Below are 20,254 nucleotides of genomic sequence, written 5' to 3' on the forward strand. Positions count from 1 at the left end.
GAACCACAAATACCTTTATGGAGTACATGTATTGGTGATGCATGTATAATAATTCCTTTGTCCCTGAGAAGGCTTCAGTAAACATTTGGTTATCAATTTTACAAACTGTTCTGATTGCATGCTGCTACAGAATAAACCCCTTTCTGACCGTAGCAACATAGTGCCATAGAATTATGCCACAGAATATTACCGAGCAAAGTATGTGAGGCATAAAAGCAAATCTGACTGCAGGTCAACACAATGAGAGAGATTTTAAATTGCAAAGCTGGCAGATGTGAGCTTTTTGAATATTTTATCCATGTGCTGATAGCAACTCAGGTTACTGTCCATCTGGATACCTGAGAACTTTATACATCAAGCTCCATTCTGTCTATGCAGATCGATCTCTACTTCTAGTGTCTGTAAGTCATCATTCTTTGTTTGGAATTCCTTAGTAAGAGTTCTGTAAGACTAAGACTAAGGCTTAAGCTTTTAGCTGAGAACCAGTTGTAAACATGTCCAAATATTCTCCTGGCTGTGTGTAGTATGGGTATACTTGTCATCAGCAAACATTATAGTTTTAAGAGTCCTCAAATATCTCAGGTAAATTATTTATGTAGCTCATAAACAGGAGTGGGCTAACCACTGAACCTTTAAGGTGCCAACTGAATTTTTCCTCACTCCTGTTTTAGACTTATTCCTATTGTACCATTTTCTAATATGACTCTTTGTTCTCTATTGTTCGGTTAAGATATCATTCATGCAAGGGAATTTTAGTTTCCCTAGTAGAATTTTATGAACTTGACAAAAAAGGTCTTGGCAAGATCATAGAAAATGGCAAAAATGTGTTTTCTCTTGTCTAGATCTACCAGAACTGACTTTGTGAAATCATACATTGCTTTCTTAGTAAAGATACCTTTGCAGAAGCCAAATTGATTACTTCTTAAAACGTTAGTTTAAGGAAAATTATACAATATTCTAACATATACTACATTTTCAAAAACTTTTGAAAACACTCAAAGGAAGGAAATGGATCTACAATTAGAGGTCAGTTGCTTATTTCTACGTTTATAAATGGATGTTACTGGTGCATATTTCAGTCTTTCAGGGAATATGCCTTGTCACCTTTAAGCATTACTGATGTGGACTTACATCTCTGAAGTCTTGTTGAAATTCTTCTTAAACAGTTCTCCTGCAGTTATTGGATTTGGCGACAAGATGTTAAGTAACAAACAACACTCCGCAGAAATCAATTGGTGAGATTCACATATTTTTTGACACACATAATATTGCAATGATCATTATTTGACAAAGATTTTTTTTAGAGGCAACATATTTATGTAGTAACAGCACATTTTTTTGTAGAGTCTTCTACCAAGGAAGCAAGGGAGAATATGTTGTTATTGGTAGCCAGTATCCTCTTTCTACAACACAAATGCCCACAAGGATTAACATGGTTTTCTATTTGCATGAACAAAAAGCTGCTACTTAATTTTAATGCAGTCCGTGTGTTGTGCTACAAGCTCATCCGTATTAGTACTCTTGCAGACAATATCAGTAATCTTGATATTACAACATTAGTCGCACTGCTAGTCTCAATCTGGTTGCTTTACACTGTCGCAACCTGAGTGAGTCAGTGACAGTGAGTTAGTGAGGCCCTCTGGTCAGCAGTGGTGATCTAAATATGTGCTGTCAAGAGGAGAGTGGCAGCATGTTATGTGGGGCTGTGTCACTGGCCTCTCTTGATAGGCGCGCTTCATTTACTACAGTCATAATTATGGGTGGAAGCAACGATGTATACTGAAACGAGGGTACATTTGCAACAGTGTGTCTATAAACAACACTACTGAACGTCAAAGTGCCAAATATTGTAGTGACAAGCATGCCTCACAGACACAATCTGCAGGACAACTCAGTCATAAATTTGGAGCTTTAAACAGACAACTTCATAAAATATGCAAGTTTTATCAAAACATAACATTCTTTGAGCTTCCCAACTCAAGAGATCTGTTCACGACATATGGTCAACACTATAACAGTGCTGGGAAGTCATGAATCAGCGAAATGCTGACAAAACTAATACAGATAAATGACCATGCTGCAAGAAATACAGTTGCTATACAGCCAGCTTTGATCAAGGAAATATGAAAACACCATAACAGCTCCATAACAATAGTCAGTCACAGCCACAGCATTGGTGCAGCCAGGATCATCACTTGAACAAGAGGAGGCAGTGCCAGAATCGCCTTCAGCAAAAACAGCAAGAAAATGTGAGGATCCGATGGAGGAAACAGTGGCCAGTGCATCAATCAGTAGGATAACTGTAACACCTCATCACCAAAAGAATTTTTTTAGGCCAAGGCAAGAGAAAGGTAAAGACTACAAGATAAGCAGTGCTGAGTTCTTCTCAGTCTTCCATCAAAATATGCAATGCATAAGAAACAAAGTGCAACAGTTACATGTGGAACGGCAGTCTATTGACAGTTCACTTGCTTGCATAACAGAACATTGGTGTAACAGTTCAGAATTAATAAATGTAGCACTAAATTCATACAGTCTAACCTGTCATTACAGTAGAAACACTATGAAATGTGGTGGATCATGCATATATGTGAATGAGGGGACTATGTATAAAATTAGAAATGATGTTATGGCATTAAGTGAGGATAAACACACAGAAATATCAGCTTTATCTCTAAAAACCTAGATGTATTCCAAAGACTAACTGTACTATGTGTTTATCCCAGTGGTGACATGAACACATTCACTACAAAGTTAACCCAAGCATTAGATATGTCTCCAGCCCAAAAGGCAAATTCATCGTTTGTGGAAATCTAAACATTAACATGATGAACCCAGATATGTCATGTAATAGTTTTCTGAACATTATGTACACCTATGATGTATCACCATTAATTAACACTGCCACTAGGATAACCAGACATTCAGCATCGAGTATTGACCACATACTAATGGACATAGAGAAAGATAGGTGTGACATTGTCACAAATGACCTTGGCATCTCAGATCATTCCAGCCAGTTATTAAAATTAGGCATACAATTAGATAGTAACACTAAAATATACAAGTTCGGTAGTGTTTTCTCTAAGTCAAAAAGAGCTCTATTTGCCTCACAAACTAACAGTGAAACATTAGAGGAAATGTACAGAGAAACTACTATAAATGGGAAGTTTCCAAAGTTTCTGTGAATATTTAAATTCAAATTTGAAGAAGTGTTTCCTAAAGTTCTAAGAATCACTAAATCGTGCAACAATAACAGCTGGGTAACCAATCAGATAAGGAAATCCCCTGAAACCCTCAAGAACCATAGCTCAATGAAAAACTACCATATTGATTCAGCATTTCATAACTATTATCATACATACAGAAAGATCTAGAGAAAAGTCTTGTTAGCGGCTAAAAGGTACAAAAATGAAAAATTTATAGAAATAGCTAATAATAAAATCAAAACAGCATGGAAAATCACCAAACAGGAAATAAATAGGAAAAAATTATAGCCAGTAAACAGTTTCCACACAATGATATCAAAATAAATGACCCCAAAAAACTAGCAAACTTTGCCAATCAGTATTTCAGCAACATAGCAACCAAACTATAACAGAAGTTCAACAAAATAAAGCATTTACAAATGCTGAACAAAATACCACACACAATGATGCTATGACCAATCACAGCAGAAGTAGTATGCAATGTTGTGAGTAACCTAAAATGTAAAAATTCAGCAGGCATAGATGAAGTACCTGTGTGCTTTACTGAAGGACTGAATAGACAACATCGACCCTTTATTGCACGTCATCAATGAATCCTCCTCCACAGGCTGCTTCCCAGACAAATGAAGTGTGCAAAAATCCTATCTATATATAAGAAAGGTGACCCAGAAATCATAGAAAATTACAGACCAATCTCATTACTATCATCTTTTCAAAAGTCATAGAGACCATAATGAAAAACAGGCTCATGGGGTACTTAACAAAGTTCAATCTTCTGAGTAAAGAGCAATTTGGTTTCTGGGCTAGCAAAAGCACAAATTCAGCTGTAGCTCATTTCTCAAATGTTGTCCTCCAAGCACTAGACAAAGGAGACCACATAACAGGCGTCTTCCTTGATTCGACCAAAGCGTTTGGCACAGTAGACCACTCATTTTGCTAAATAAACTAAATGCACAAGGAGTAAGAGGAGTAACAAACATGTGGTTTCATTCGTACGTGCAAAACAGGATCCAACACATGGAGATCACTAAAACTAACTCAAATCATACCTTTTCATACTTTTCAAGCCCAGAATACATCAGTATAGGAGTCCCCCAAGAAAGTGTGCTGGGCCCAATCCTCTTTTTAATATACATCAACGATTTTCCACAGAGTGTCAAACATGGTGAATCAGTACTGTTTGTTGATGACAGTAACATCTTAATTAAAGCTGAGTCACCAAATGTATGCAATGAAAAAGCTGAGGAAACACTTAAGCATGTATGCCAGTGAATAGAGACTAATAAATTAACACTAAATGTCTAAATGTAAAGAAACGTATTAGTTTACTCTTGAACAGAAAACCGGACAGTACCAAGATAAAAGTTATATGATGAGCACATAGAATGTGTACCATCAACAAAATTTTTAGGCATGAATGTCAACTCTCAACTAAATTGGACCGAGCACACTGCGGTACTTGGAAAGTGTATAGCTTTAGCATGCTATGAACTTAGGATAATAAATTCAGTGTGCAGTAGCTCGTGTACTAGAACTGCATATTTTGCGCATGTCCACTCTATAATTAGTTATAGCCTATCCTTCTGGGGATAACAGAGCAAAACAAACAATATTTAACGTGCAAAAAAGAAAGGCCGTACAAATCATAATGAAAAGTAACAATAGGTCCCATTGTACAGTTATCCAAATCTTTTGGTATACTGACAGTTCCGTGTGAATACATTTTGCAGACACTAATATACATAAAAAACACATTGACCAGATCCCAATAAACAGTTCCATAGATGCACATGAAACGAGACACAGATAACACTTACACCTCTATAGGAAAAACAAATCAAAAGCTCAAAATAGCATGTTCTATAATGGAATTAAATTGTACAACAATCATCCACAAGGGGTCAAAGACATAAGCGAACTTCAGGAAATTGCTAAAAAAGGTATCTCTTGGAAAAGTGTTTTTATACTGTCAAGGATTACTTGGAATGATGTAAATATATAGATATATGTAAAAATTATCAACTGTATTATTAAGTGGTTTAACAATGTATCTTAATGTTACAATATTCATGGATTCCAACTGTGATAATTATAAATTTATGTACCTATTGTATATACTTATATTGACAACATCCATACAATCCTGATTGTCTACAGATGGACAAATAAATAAATAAATAAATAAATACTGTTCAGCCCCGACTTTAACTATACAGTTGCTGCACTAATTGAACACCAAATCCAGACTTAATGAAACAAAGGTTGTCTGGTACTTCAAAATCAGGCTCTGACTCACAAAGAACTTTACGTTTTGATAGCTAACCACAGACCAACTAAAACTTAGTGACTGTTCCCTCTGATAGGTTGACATGGACTGCCTGAAGCTCTGTGTGACACTTCTATTTATAGGCATGCATAATACTAGAATCACAATATCGTAAAATAAATGCTTGTTACTCTACCAGTCAAAAGTTTTCTGTCACCTATCCCAATTATGGATTTGAAGTTAAAACAGGGATTTCATTTTGAATATTGTATCATATCCACATTCTGATAATTAAAAAAGATAAATACGCAAAGGCTAAGTGCCTCTGTTGTCTATTTGAATGGTTATTTGCATAGAGAGGCACTCATGAGTATCCACAATGCTGAGTGCCTTTACCCCAGAGAGTTCCATTTGAACAGGCCTTATTTCTGCAGATGTCTGTGCAGCAAACAGTTCACATTAGTTTACAGTACACTGTGTATATACAGTAGTGTGTTTGTATGCCTGATCAAGTTCGTACTATATTATCTTCTAAAGGGATGGAAGAAAGAGATTGGAATTAGAAAAACATAATTGTAGTTCTGCATCAGGAAGACTGTTAAAGTAGGGCAATAGCAACAAAAGTTGGCCTACCTATCTACCCCAATCTACAGTGGTGTATACATTGCAGCAAGTCAAGAAAACTAGTGTCAACACAAATGTTCCGCAATCTGGAGGACCTGGAGTGACATCATACAAAGATCAGTTCATACATGTAAACATTAAGTGTCAGGTGACTCATACTGTGCCTGAAATTTGGCAGGAAGTAAATAAATAGTATGTTAGTAGCTCCAGTTTCTGTCTCAACAGTGCAATGTCATCTTTATGACAACATTTAAAGGGCTACATACCGACAAAAAAACATTTAATACGCAAACAAAATAAGGTGAAAAGATTGGAATGGGTACAGTAAGACAGCAACATAAAGAGTGGAGAATGCAGCAATGATCCAAAGTTTTATTCATGGACAAATCTAAATTTGAACCATCATTGAACATTTGTTTGTTGACTTCACAGTGAATATATGAAGTACCGGTATTGATGTGTGATGCCATTTGTGAAGTGTGGTTGATGGTTGGTCATGGTGTGGTTGTGTTTTGCAGGTGATAAAGTTGTTGATCTAGTGAGAAATAATGGAACATTAAAGAAGGAAGGATATCATACAATAGACTTATTGGTCATGGGTTTGTTGTACAGGAATACAATGATTCCAAACATTCTGCTAAACTGTGCAGAGTATGTGTCAATAGAAAAGGGGAGTGTGGAGAACTGAAGAATGTGATCTTGTCAAGTCAGTCACCAGACATAAATCTCATTAAACTCTTACAGGATGAGCTTGACAGGGAACTCAGAAAAGTGATGTCATCTAATGCTGAAGATCTACAAAATAATGATGTTGGACTGCAATATCTACAGGAACACTATTAAATCTTATCTCCAGAATACCAAGAGTTTGTGCAGCTCTTTGAGGACGAAGGTTGGATACTTTGAAGAGGCTAAAACTAAACAATATTGTGTTGTACTTAATGATAGGGGAGAATATACTTATTTTTTGGACTATTTAGCTTGTAAATTGTGTTTGTAAATTAAAATAAAGTACATAGTTTTTATCACAGGTGGTCAAAAACTTTTGACCAGTAGTGTACATATTAAATATCACAAAAAAGTAAAATCAAGAGAGACAGTCACATTAGATAGCGGCATAAGTTTGTGTGATATCTGTACAATTAGGAAATTGCCAAGGTAGCATTACTATTTTTTGGGAGAGCAATATTAACAAAAGGGGAATTTCCAGTTTGCCAATTAAATCTAGAGAAATTGAACTAATTTGTAATATTAACCAGCTAATAATTTATTTTAATGAACGTAGATATTCTTGGAATCAGAAGAATCAGAGATGCAAAACTGTAGCACAGAATTTAGGAAATAATGACAATTTAAGATTGGGATAGTGTAGAATGTGAAATTTTTTATACTAATAACTTTTGAAATATGAAGTTTTTGGAAAAAGCAAAACATTTCTTGGGAAGAGGAGAATGAAGGCTTTCAAATGAACTACCCTGCACCTAGTTTCTGTGAATAGTTTATCACTAATATTTCCTTACTTAAGAATCAAATATACTATTGTCAATAATCTGAGCATTGTCCTCTGAATAATAAATTTTAGTGAAATACAGCATGTATAATAATTTGAATATTTTGAGTAAATATTGTATATGTACAGAATTTAGGAGTAAAGGAGACCATTCCACTCTTTGAACACTTTTTTTGTGTACAAATAATTTAGGAGACCACTCGCCAAATAGAAAAAATGTTGAGTCATCCACGGATGCAAACAAAAGAGAATGTCTGAAGGAATCATTCATTTGACAAGCGCATGTTAGCACCCCCCCCCCCCCCCCCCCACACACACACACACACCCCTGCACTCTTACACTGTGCTAGTTCTTCTGTGTGTATCTGTACTCAAACTCATCAAAGGATTTCTTCCAAAAACTAGAAAGTTTTCATTGTTTTTGCCTGTTGATGACTCAATGCTTTTGCTGTTCAGTGAGTGGTCTCTCAAAGTATTTATATGTAAACTATAAAAAAAAAAATATGTACTGAAGGAGTAGCATTACAGCAAGTGGACTTATCCTATCATGCTATTGTTATGCTGATTGCAGGGGTAACCGAAGGGTGGCACAACCAAGTCATCACAAGCAACTTAGCTTGAAATACAATGGTAGCATGAAGATTAGTAGCTGCTTTTTAGATCATTATGAAAGCTGTGGTCTCCCTTAAAGATGACTGGGCAAAACTTATATCTGGGGGTGAAGTATGTTATGTGTGCCTGAGTAAATTTAATGGATTTGCCTGTAATAGACCATTCTCAGTCCCTGTTTTTCGATTACTTTTAGAAGGAATACATTAACTTTCATTATCAATTATTTGAATTCAATATCATCTGTCATGATGCTACAATCATCAGGGAGAAATGCTCCTTTTTTGCCTTTTTGGTGACACATTTTAGAATTTTGCAGTACTGCTGGTAGTGTATTTTTAAATCTTGATTCTTTGGGTCATGATTTTTAATGAGGATGTTGTTAGCAGAAATAGCAAATCCAAATTCTATGAGTCAGCCCCATCAAGGCATGAAAATGTTAGATTCATTAATTGGGTAGGTAATTTAGAGGACATCAAAAGGAAGATGGATAGTTCAGAGTTAGATATAGTAGGAATTTTGCTCAGAATAATCCAGACAAAATTAAATTGGTGTTACACTGGAATTAGTCTAACAATGAATAAGAAAATGTGAATGTGGATCAAGTACTATGAAAAGTGTAGTGAATGTGTTATCAAGCCAAGAAAACTCTGATTTCAATGTGAGATGCTTTTAATGGTTTCCACAACAGAAACTCTGTCTTAAAACCTGTCAGAAAATCCAAAGAGATTCTTTTGTAATTTATACATTTTGTTGACATGGAACCAGCAACCCTTCTATTTCGTGAAGTCTTTATGATAAGTTTGTCACAGTTGCAGTACATATATTTTGATGACTAATTTTGAACTGACTGGTTCATTCTCAAGCCAGAACAACTGAAGCTACACTTAAAGTGCCTATCTTAATTGACCATCTAAAATTGGCAACACTGGCATGACAGAGTGACTGTATATGAACGTCACAATATACATATGACCATTATACAAATTAAAAGCAAACTGAAGGTACAGTGAGCATATATATGATTAGATTAGATTAGATTAGTTTTTCGTTCCATAGATCCGTGCTGAGGAGATCCTCGTGGATGTGGAACATGGCATTTTTTTTTTTTTTTTAAGCTGAATTAACAATAGTAATAGTATGAATATATACAATACATCATTTGTTTCTATTAAAAAATTCATCAATGGAGTAGAAGGAGTTGGCCACTAGTAAGTCTTTCAGGCTCCTTTTAAACTGATCTTTATTTGTAACTAAATTTTTTATGTTTACTGGCAAATTATTGAAGATGAGTGTTCCTGAGTAGTGGACCCCTTTTTGAACTAAAGTAAATGCTTTTAAGTCCTTGTGCAGATCATTTTTGTTCCTGGTATTGTATGTATGAACTGAGCTGTTTGTTGGATAAAGAGATATATTATTTAGGACAAATTTCATTAATGAGTAAATATACTGAGAGGCAGTAGTTAGTATACCCAGTTCTTTGAAGAGGTTTCTACAGGACGTCTGTGAATTTACTCCACAAATAATAAGTATTACACGCTTTTGGACTCTGAAAACTTTTGTTTGACTTGAAGAGTTACCCCCCTTATATATATATATATATATATATATATATATATATATATATATATATATATATATATATATATATATATATATATATATAATGAGAATGAACCAGCTGGTTCGAAACCACTCACCAAAATATACATTCTGCAGCTGTGACAGATTTGTGATAAACACTTCATGAAAGAGATTCTGGTCATATGTAAAGTACACCATCAGCTAAACATGGTCAATATCTGCACTGCACAATGGTGGTGGTAATGTTACTGATGACACTACCACTAAAGTGGAATTACTAAACACCAAATAACACAAAATAAATATTCCAGAATTCAAATCAAGAACTACTGCAAACATGAGTAACTTTGAAGTAGATACCCTTGTTAGAGTAAAGTGAGTCAAATCACTTTATAAAGGTAGGTCCTCTGGTCCAGACTGTATAACAATTAGATTCCTTTCAGAGTATGCTGCTGTAATAGCTCCTTACCTAGCAATCATATGCAATCACTATCTTGCCATACCGGTATCTAAAGATTGCAAAGTTGTGCAGATCATGCTAACAATCAAGAAAGAAAATAGGAGCAATCCACTGAATTACAGACCTATATCACTGAAGCTGATTTACAGTAGAATTCTGGAACATATTCTGTGTCCGAAAATTATGAGGTACCTTGATGAAAACGTTTTATTGACACACAGCATGGATTCAGAAAGTATCATTCTTGTATGACACACTTAGCTCTTTACTTTCATGAAGATATGAGAGCTGTCGAAAATGGATCTCAAACTAATTCCACATTTCTGGATTTCCAGAAGGCTTTCGATACTGTTCCTCACAAGTGAGTGCTAATCAGATTGCGTGCCTTTGGAGTATCGCCTTAGTTGTGTGACTGGATTCATGATTTCCAGTCAGAAAGGTCACAGCTTGTAGTACTTGATAGAAATTCATCCAATAAAATGGAAGTTATCTCTGGCGTTTTCCATGGAAGTATTATAAGGCCCTCTGCTGGTCCTAATCTATTCTTCTTTTCCTTCAGCATTTGTCCTTCATGCCTGCGGGTTTCGCTACACGAGTCTCTTGTCTCCATTTCACTCTATCACGGGCTGCATCTGGGTGGATGTTCACGCATTTAAGGTCTTTATGAATTGTATCAGCCCAACGTTGCTTAGGTTGTCCTTTGGGTCTACTGCTGACGACTTAAAGTGTGTAACCCGCCTTGGCAACAGAGTCAACACTGGCCTGTAAAACATGGCCATACCATCAAAGACGACTCTCGCGCATCTTGACTTGGATCGGTGCAACACCAAACTGTTTCCTGATGCTGTCATTAGAAATGTGATCTAATTTTGTGAGGCCTGCTGTCCACCTTAGCATCTTCGTTTCCATTACATTTAGACAGTGTTCTGTCTCAAATGTAGTCGGTCATCACTCGCAACCATTCAAGGCGACTGGTCGGATGACAGTGCGATAGATTTTTGATTCTGAATTATCTTCCACCCTGTGGTCGCAAGTGACTCCAGTTGTTGTTCACCACTTCATCCAGGCTGCCTGAGTTCTGGTGCTGATCTCTTCAGTGAGTCAGCAATCAGCAGTGATCGTGGAACCAAGGTACTTAAACTTACTCACATGAGTCAGATCTTCACCATTAATCGTGATGGTTTCCATTTCATGTCTGTCTGATGTTATGTACTTGGTTTTCTAGAAATTAAGGCACAAACCGTGTTGCGCCAACCGGTCACTCCGTTCTTGAGTTAGGCTCTGCAGATCAAGCTTGTTTTCTGCTGCCAGCATCACATCGTCAGCATAAAGTAGGGTCCATGGTAATGGCAGGTGCAGGTCAGCTGTCACGGTGTCCATTACGAGAATGAACAGAAGTGGAGATAATGCAGAACCTTGATGGATGCCGAATGTGATGGGGAAGTCCTTGGATAGTCCTGAGGTTGTACAGACATAACTTCTCGGCTGTGCATAAAGTAACTGTACCCAGTTAATAAGCTGCTCCGGCACATCATGCTGTCGAAGTGCTAGCCAGATGATACTGTGTGGCACCCGATCATAGGCCTTTTCTAAATCCAGAAATGGTAGATGCAGTGGCTTGGCTTTCTCATGATGTTTGTCGACCAAGAGTCTTGCAGCACGAATCGCATCAGTTGTGCCGCAGCTCTTCACAAATCCAGCTTTGTTTTTGAAATCTGTGTGATGTCACGGATCCTTTGGTCCAGAACAGGCTCAAAAATTTTCTTGGCATGTCAGAGAAGTCGAATTGGACGGTAGTTGGTACACTCGGCGGGATTTCCCTTCTTAAAGATAGGTACGGTGATGCTCTGCTGCCAATCAGCTGGTGTTTGTCCCTCGTCAATGATCTTGTTGAAGAGTTCCGTTAACGATTCGGCTGCCTTCCAATGATGGAAACACCATAACTCTGCTGGAAGGTCATCTGGACCGGTCGCTTTCCCAGGCTTAATTTTCCTCAAAGCTGTCTTGACCTCTTCGACTGCAGTTTCTCTTACGGGCCCTTCAACAGCATGGCCAGTGGGTATTGGTGGATGGTGGAACTCTTCTGTTGAGATCTTCTTGAAGTAGCTGCGCCATCGTTCTCTGGCCTTCTTCCAGTCAACTAGCAGAATACTGGTCTCATCATTGACTCTGTAGAACTGATGAACATCTTCTGAATTGCGATGTCTTGCTTTAGCGAGTCGATATAAGTCCCGCTCTCCTTCACGTGTGTCAAGTTTTGCATATAGATCAGCATAACGTGAGGATTTGGTTGCTGCTATAGCCTGTTTTGCAATCTCTTCGGGCTGTTCAGTACACATTCCATTGCTCCGGTGTTTTATCGGCAAGAAACTCATGATACAATCGTTTCTCTGTGTGTGTACCGCGTCTTTGACGGTGTCATTACAAAGCCACGCATCTCCATCGATCCTCCGTCGTCCTGGTTGTGTTGTCCCAAGAATTGCATGTGCGGCTTCGTGAGCAGACTTTCACTTTTTCCCAGCTTTCTTCAACTGTGGTAATTGGTGGCAAAGTAATTCGGGCTATGATGTCGGCTTCCTTATTCTTGATTTTCCACCATTTGATTCTCGCAGGTCCTGTGCGATCTACGTGCTTGTTTGTTGGCGACTTGATTCGTAGCTTACAAATCAGTGGACGGTGTTGTGTCGAAACTATTTCATAGGGGATGACCTTTGCATCAAGCTCATGTTTGAGATCACGGCGTCTCATGAGGATGTAGTCGATCTGTGTGGCGTTAGTGCCGCTGGTCCTAATCTATGTAAATTATTTAGGGGACAAACTGAACATCCCTTTAGATTGGTGGCAGATTTATCGTCTGGTTAAGACATAAGAAAATCAAAACCAATTTCATGGTGCAAAAAGTGGAAACTGGCTCTAAATAATGAAAAGTTATCGACACGAGTACGAAATCCGTTAAATTTCGGTTACAGGATAAATCACACACATCTAAAGGCTGTCTATTCAACTAAATACCTAGCGATAACAATTACCAACGACTTAAATAGGTAATAATACTGTGTGCAAGGCGAAACAAAGCCTGCATTTTATTGTCAGAATACTTACAGTATGCAACAAATACACTAAAGAGACTGCCTGCACTGTGGTTGTCTGTCCTCTCTAGTACTGCTATGCAGTATGGGATCCTTCGCAGACAGGACTAATAAATGACATCGAGAGAGTTCAAAGGAGGGCAGCTCTTTTAGTACTACTGCGAAACAGGGGAAAGAGTATCACGGATATGATACGCGAGTTGGTGTGGCAGTCATTAAAACAAGAGCGGTTTCCGTTGCAGCGAGATCTTTTCACGTACTTTCATTCTCCAACTTTCTCGTTTGAATGCGAAAATATCTTACGTAAGGAGACATGATCATCGCGATAAGACAAGAGAAATCAGAGGTCGCATTAAGAGTTTTAAGCGTTCGTTTTCCCGCACGCTTTCGAGAGTTGAACGGAAGAGGTATAATGTGAAAGTAGTTCGAAGAATCTTCTGTCAAGCATTAAGTGTGAATTGCAGAATAGACATGTAGACACAAAACTAAGAAGTGCTATACGAGGTCTGTTCAAAAAATTCCGGAAGTTTGTCCATAAAATTTTTATACTCTTGCCTTTTACTTATTATCCGTGGTCTTCTTCGAAATACTCTCCCCCACAATTGATACACCGCTCCCAACGCCGTTTCCATTTCTGGAAGCAGTCTTGGTACGATTCTTGCTGGATCGCGAGAAGCGCCGTCTGCAAATTTTCTTTTATATTGTCTGTCTTTGCAAATCTTCGGCCTTTTAAAGGGATTTCAACTCTGGAAATAAAAGAAAGGCCGCGGGGGCCAGGTCTAGAGAGTACAGAGGATGAGGCAGCACAGTGATTTCATTTTTTGTGCAATAGTCGCGCACCAACAGGGAGGGATGAGGGATGAGCGCGTGCGTCATCGTGATGCAGGAGCCATGAATTACGTCGCCACATTTCAGGCCCTTTCATTCTCACATTTTCTCGCTGAAGCCGCAACACGCCCCGATAGTACCATCCAGTGCATTTTTTTCCTAAAAAAAAGTTTGAGGGTACTCCGACATTGGATACAACGCAAGCGAAAATTACTTATAACTGAAGCATGGGATACCCCCGTCTGCATTTACCCATGACGTCATCATGTCGAACTAGAAAAAAAATGGTATCGGACTCTTCAGTTGACTCCATTTCGAAGCTGGGGCAACCGTTCTTGACAATTGGATCGCTGGCAGCCAGTTCGACAAGCGTGTAGTGTCCTCGCCCGCTAATAGTGGGCAATGGTAGTGCTAAACGGATATGCGATATGATATAGGTTAAAATATGTGTTCGGTAATATTTCCTTGGATTGTTTTGTATTTCGGAGGGTTGATTGGACTCATCTGTTTCATTTGAGGTGTATTATAGGTCAATTGAAGTGAATTGTTCAGGGGTTGATGGGAATCTGATGCTTCATTTGAGGTAATGTAAACTGAAGTGTTCGATACCACGTTTTGTTGTTTGTTTGGGTGTTTCTTGGTATCGCCTGCTTTATTTGAGCTTCGAAATGCTTGAAACAGTGAGTGACAACGCTTTTCCCACCAAAAACTGCACTGGTATCGTTCGTATTGCAATTACCAACACGAGAAAATGAAGTAAAAAATTTACGTCCGTGAAATAAATCTTTGGCACTCTTCCAGGTTCTGAACATCGTAAAAAAATTACTTTGCCGACGAAAAAGTTCAGGGGTACGCATCCCCCAGCGTTGCCACAGAAAAACAGCACTGGTACCATCTATTAACAGTTTGTCCCTGTGGAATGAATTCATGGTGAACTAATCCTTCCAAGTCAGAGAAAACTATGCATGGCTTTGGCGTTTGATCTGACCTGACGAGCTTTTTTTGGTCTTGGAGAACAATTCCTGACCCGTTCTGAAGACTGAATTCTTGGTCTCAACATCATACCGCAAACCCACGTTTCATCACCAGTTATGATTCTCTTAAGGAAAATCTCGTTCTCATTTACGCAATCCAAAACCTCTTCACAGATGACGAGGTGAAGGTCTTTCTTGTGTTCAAAATGGTTTAAATGGCTCTGAGCACTATGGGACTTGACATCTGAGGTCATCAGTCCCCTAGAACTTAGAACTACTTAAACCTAACTAACCTAAGGATATCACACACATCCATGCCCGAGGCAGGATTCGAACCTGCGACCGTAGCGGTCGCGCGGTTCCAGACTGTAGCGCCTAGAACCGCTCGGCCGGCCCTTTCTTGTGTTGATTCAGCCTTTGTTATCATGACTCATGAGCCGTGGGACGAACTTGGCGGCAACACGATGCATTCCAAGAAGCTGTGTCAGGATTTCATGACATGATTCAACTGAAATGTTACATTCTTCTGAAATGTCTCGGACAGTCAGTCTTCGATTGGCAGGCACAATTTCGTCGAGGTTCCTGACAGGATATAGTCGGTAGACGTCGAAAGGCGTCTTGAACGACGGTCATCTTTAACTTCCGTCCGACCATTTACAAACTGTGTGAACAATTCGTAACACCGAGTATGGCTTAAGCACTCGTCACTGTAGGATTGCTGCATAATTTGGTGTGTCTCTGTAGGGAATTTCTTGAGTTTCAAGCAAAATTTAATGCAGACGCGTTGCTCCTCTAACTCTGCCATCTCGAAATGCGCGAAGTGTGCGACACAGCGTTGTACTCAATACAGCGCTGAACAGCTATCAGACATACTCGTACGACAATGACTCTTCCGGCAGTTACACATTAAACACAGGCGTGCACAGGGATGCCAACCGCATTTCGCTCCGACACACCACTGGCGCGAAATTACGAACGTTCCGGAATATTCTGAACAGACCTCGTAGTCCTATATTTATATGGCTGCCAGCTCCATAGATGAAGAAGAGACTGAAAGATTGTATGAAGGGATTGAAGAAATTATTCAGTTTCTTAAAGGGAATGAAGACCTGATTATGAACAGGGTCTAGAATTTGGAAAAGAAAGGGAAGAAAAAGTTGTTGCAGAACATGGACTTGGGGAAAGAAATTAAATGGAAGCACGTGAAATCTGTGGTAATGCAGAACGGGTATTCCACGATGTAGACCTGTCAAGCCTTCAGTTTGGAGCATCACCAGAGGCACATGAAGATAAACGTAGATCGGTTTCTTTTCTACCTTATGCTGGGGATTGTATCATCATAAATAGGGGAAGTTTTCAGAATTTTTAACACAAAAGTGAGTTTAATTAGTCGGCTAAGATTACAGCTCTCCTGGACTCTCTTGAAGATGATCTGCGGCTAAATCAACCAGGTGTAAGTGAAGTACCGTGACATTGTGTGAGAGGTTATATAGGCCAGATTGTTCACACAGTCCGGACGGAACAGGTGTGTGGAACATCGCCACTACAGTGGGTTACAACAACCAGAGCAATAGTTGACTGATGGACACAGTGAGATGGGACAAGATGCTAATAATTGCTGCTATATTTTATTACTTGTATTATATTCTGAGAGAAGCAATTGAAATCAAGACAGTTGATAGTAATAATCTTGTTATAAGACAGGAGACCTTTAATTTAAGCAAAACATGGAACTCTACAATAAACTAAATCATAACATTATAGCTCTGCCGCCTGAAGTTTTTGGTACCAATTTCAATAACAAGTGAGTCATTCTTGCCAGCAGTTGCCTCATGATGGCTCTGGATTCCTAAATTATGTTGGCGGTAGCACTGACAATACGGTGCAGCCACCCCAGGGATAATAAAAAGTCATACTGCCCCTAGGGCAGGGCTGAATTGGAATGCAACCAAATTTCTGTCTATGGATTTGGGTTGTCTAGCGGGATAGTTGCATCTGCCGTTTTCAATTCACCTGGTAAATGAACTGAACCCAGTTTTCTATAACTGGACAAATAAGTAATATAAACGTGGCAAACTTATAAAGTACTGAAGCCGAGATGAATAGTTTGCAAGAAAACTGAAAGTCTCTGTAAACAGATTTCATAAACACTGTTTACTGGTGTGTACTGTGAGCCTGAACTGGTAACAATTGCACCAAGTGTGCTTAAAATAAAATGTTAACATCGGTAGAGTGACTTGTGAGCCCCTATTATTGTTTGATAAACGAGGAATAAATACGAGTCTCGACAGTTCGTTATACTGTTACATAAACACAAGCCTTAACTGAGGCTAACGCAAATAATTACGAGTTCCAGCTGAATCACTAACCACAAATAAGTCTACAGATAAATACAAGTCTGACTGTTGTGAACTAGTGAAACGTGAAACTCAACCAGCACTCATAACTTGAAATGTTAGAAGTTCCCAGAAATGCGCTAGAGAAATTGTTAAACCCTATGAAACCACCAAATAAAATTTGTCCAAACTGCGAGACAGCAGCAAAATTTTCACAGGTGCTGAGTGCACGCAGACTGTGGGTTGATACAAGATGACCTAGACAAAATTTCTAGTTCGTGTGATGAATTGCAGCTGGCTGTTAATATAGAAAAATGTAAGTTAATGCGGATAAGTCGGAAAAACAAACCCATAAGGTTCTCATACAACTTTCGCAGTGTCCTGCTTGACAGAGCCACGTCGTTTGAATATGTGGGCGTGACGTTGCCCGGCGATACGAAATGGAACGAGCATGTGAAGATTGTGGTAGGGAGGGCGAATGGTCGCCTTTGGTTTACTGGGAGAATTACAGAAAAGAGTAGTTCATCAGTGAAGGAGACTGCATATAGGCCGCTATTAAGACCTATTTTTGAGTGTTGCTCGAGTGTTTGGGATCCACACCGGACTGAAAGAAGACATCGAAGCAATTCAGAGGCGAGCTGCTAGATTTGTTACCGGTAGGTTCGATCAGCATGCAGATGTTGCGGATATGCTTCGGGAGATAAAGTGGGAATCCCTGGGGGAAAGAGACATTCATAACAAAGAACAGCCGGCCGGTGTGGCCGTGCGGGTCTAGGCGCTTCAGTCTGGAACTGCGTGACCGCTACGGTCGCAGGTTCGAATCCTGCCTCGGGCATGGATGTGTGTGATGTCCTTAGGTTAGTTAGGTTTAAGTAGTTCTAAGTTCTAGGGGACTGATGACCACAGATGTTAAGTCCCATAGTGCTCAGAGCCATTTGAACCATTTTTTTGAACAAAGAACACTACTGAGAAAATTTAGATAACCGGCATTTGAAGCTGACTGCAGGACGATCCTACTGCTGCCAACATAAATTTTGGGTAGGGATCACGAAGATAAGCTACAAGAAATTAGGGCTCATGCGAAGACATATAGGCAGTCGTTTTTCCCTTGCACTACTTGCGAGTGAAACAGGAAAGGAAACGAGTAGTTGTGGTACAGGGTACCCTCCGCCATGCACCGTACGCTAGCTTTCCAAGTATGTATGTAGATGTTGATGCAGTTGTAGTTGCAGACGACTGGGAAACCGCAGTCTAATCAGGTAAGTCCCGATTTCAGTGATGGCAGGGTTCGTGTGCGGCGCAGACCCCACGGAGCCCTTGACCCAACTTGTCAACAAGGCATTGAGCAAGCTCGTGATGGCTCCACAATGATGTTTTCTGTGTTTACTTGAAATCGACTGGGTCCTCTGGTTCAACTGCATTTGCAGCCATTTATAGACTTCATGCTCCTAAATAACGACAGAATTTTTGTGGATGACAATGCGTCACGTCACTGGGCTACATTTGTTCGAGATTAGTTTGAAGAACATTCTGGATAGTTCGAGCGAATGATTTGGCCACCCAGATCGCTCGACATGAATCCCATCGAACATTTATGGGACATAATCAGAAGGTCAGTCCGTGCACAAAATCTTGCTCCAGCAACGATTTCGCAATTATGGACGGCTGTGGAGGCAGCATGGCTCAATATTTCTGCAGGAGACTCTCAACGACATGTCGAGTCCATGCCATGTGGAGTGCTGCAGCACGTCGGGAAAAAGGAGATCCGACACGATATAAGGTATGCCACTCCTTAACTCACCTAAGTATATTAAACGGATAGTTCGTAATATTCAAGGCCATCACCACTTGCCTTCTCAGGACTCTGAATTAGTACATTATTCTTGTAACCTGTGGACAGTTCACCTATCTCATATATCTTGCATATCAGGTGGGATAGTTTAGTCATGGCTGGCTCTCCAACAGATCTCGATAACTTTCCAGCAATGTCATCTATTCCAGGCGCCTTGTTTCCACTTTGGTCTTTCAGTGCTCTTTCTGATCCTCCTCATAGTAATACTTGAAGACCTCCGCTGTAAACAGCCGTAAGGGACATTTGTTGAGAAACAGAGCTTTTGCCTGTCAAATTACGTACCTGATGTGCTTTATTCACACTAGCTGATAAACTCTTAAGACAAGGAATTATCCGAATTGGCGGAACTCGGTAGAGGTGATGTATACGTACAGACAAATGCAATAAATGATCATAATTTCAGAAAAATTGGATGATTTATTCCAGATCAAGAGCATCACAAATTGAGCAAGTCAATAAAGCCTTGTTCCCCCTCTGGCCCTTATGCAAGCATGTGCTACTAAGGGATCTCGTGCCAAATTATGTCCAATTGGCGCGTTTGATTGTCAAAATTCCGAGCTAGTTGGACGACTCTGCCCAAAATGCTCCAAACTTTCTCGATTTGGGAGAGATCTGGCGACTTTGCTGGACAATGTAGGATTTGGCAAGCATGAAGACGAGCAGTAAAAGCTCATGCCATGTGTGGGCGGGGATTGTCTTGCTGAAACGTAAGTCAAGGGCGGCTTGCCATGAAGGGCAACAAAACGGAGCGTTTTCATCGACGTACCGCTATGGTGTAAGGGTGGCGCCGATGACAACCAAAGCGGTCCTCTTATAAAATGAAATGGCACCGCAGAGATCACGCCTGGTTCTCAGGCCATGTGGTGAACGCATCGGGGCTTAATTCGAACTGAGACTTATCACTGAAGACATT

General features: G+C 39.4%; 1 protein-coding gene across 1 annotated transcript; it reads right to left on the minus strand.

Annotated features, from left to right (window-relative positions):
• Window positions 1-12,034: 12,034 nt before the first annotated feature.
• Window positions 12,035-12,601, minus strand: LOC126198127 (uncharacterized). Its single transcript, XM_049934700.1, has one exon. The coding sequence runs from the start codon at window positions 12,599-12,601 to the stop codon at window positions 12,035-12,037; it is 567 nt and encodes a 188-aa protein (XP_049790657.1).
• Between the last annotated feature and the right edge of the window lie 7,653 nt (window positions 12,602-20,254).

The sequence above is a fragment of the Schistocerca nitens genome, chromosome 1, assembly GCF_023898315.1.
Source record: "Schistocerca nitens isolate TAMUIC-IGC-003100 chromosome 1, iqSchNite1.1, whole genome shotgun sequence".
NCBI classification, from domain to species: domain Eukaryota; kingdom Metazoa; phylum Arthropoda; class Insecta; order Orthoptera; family Acrididae; genus Schistocerca; species Schistocerca nitens.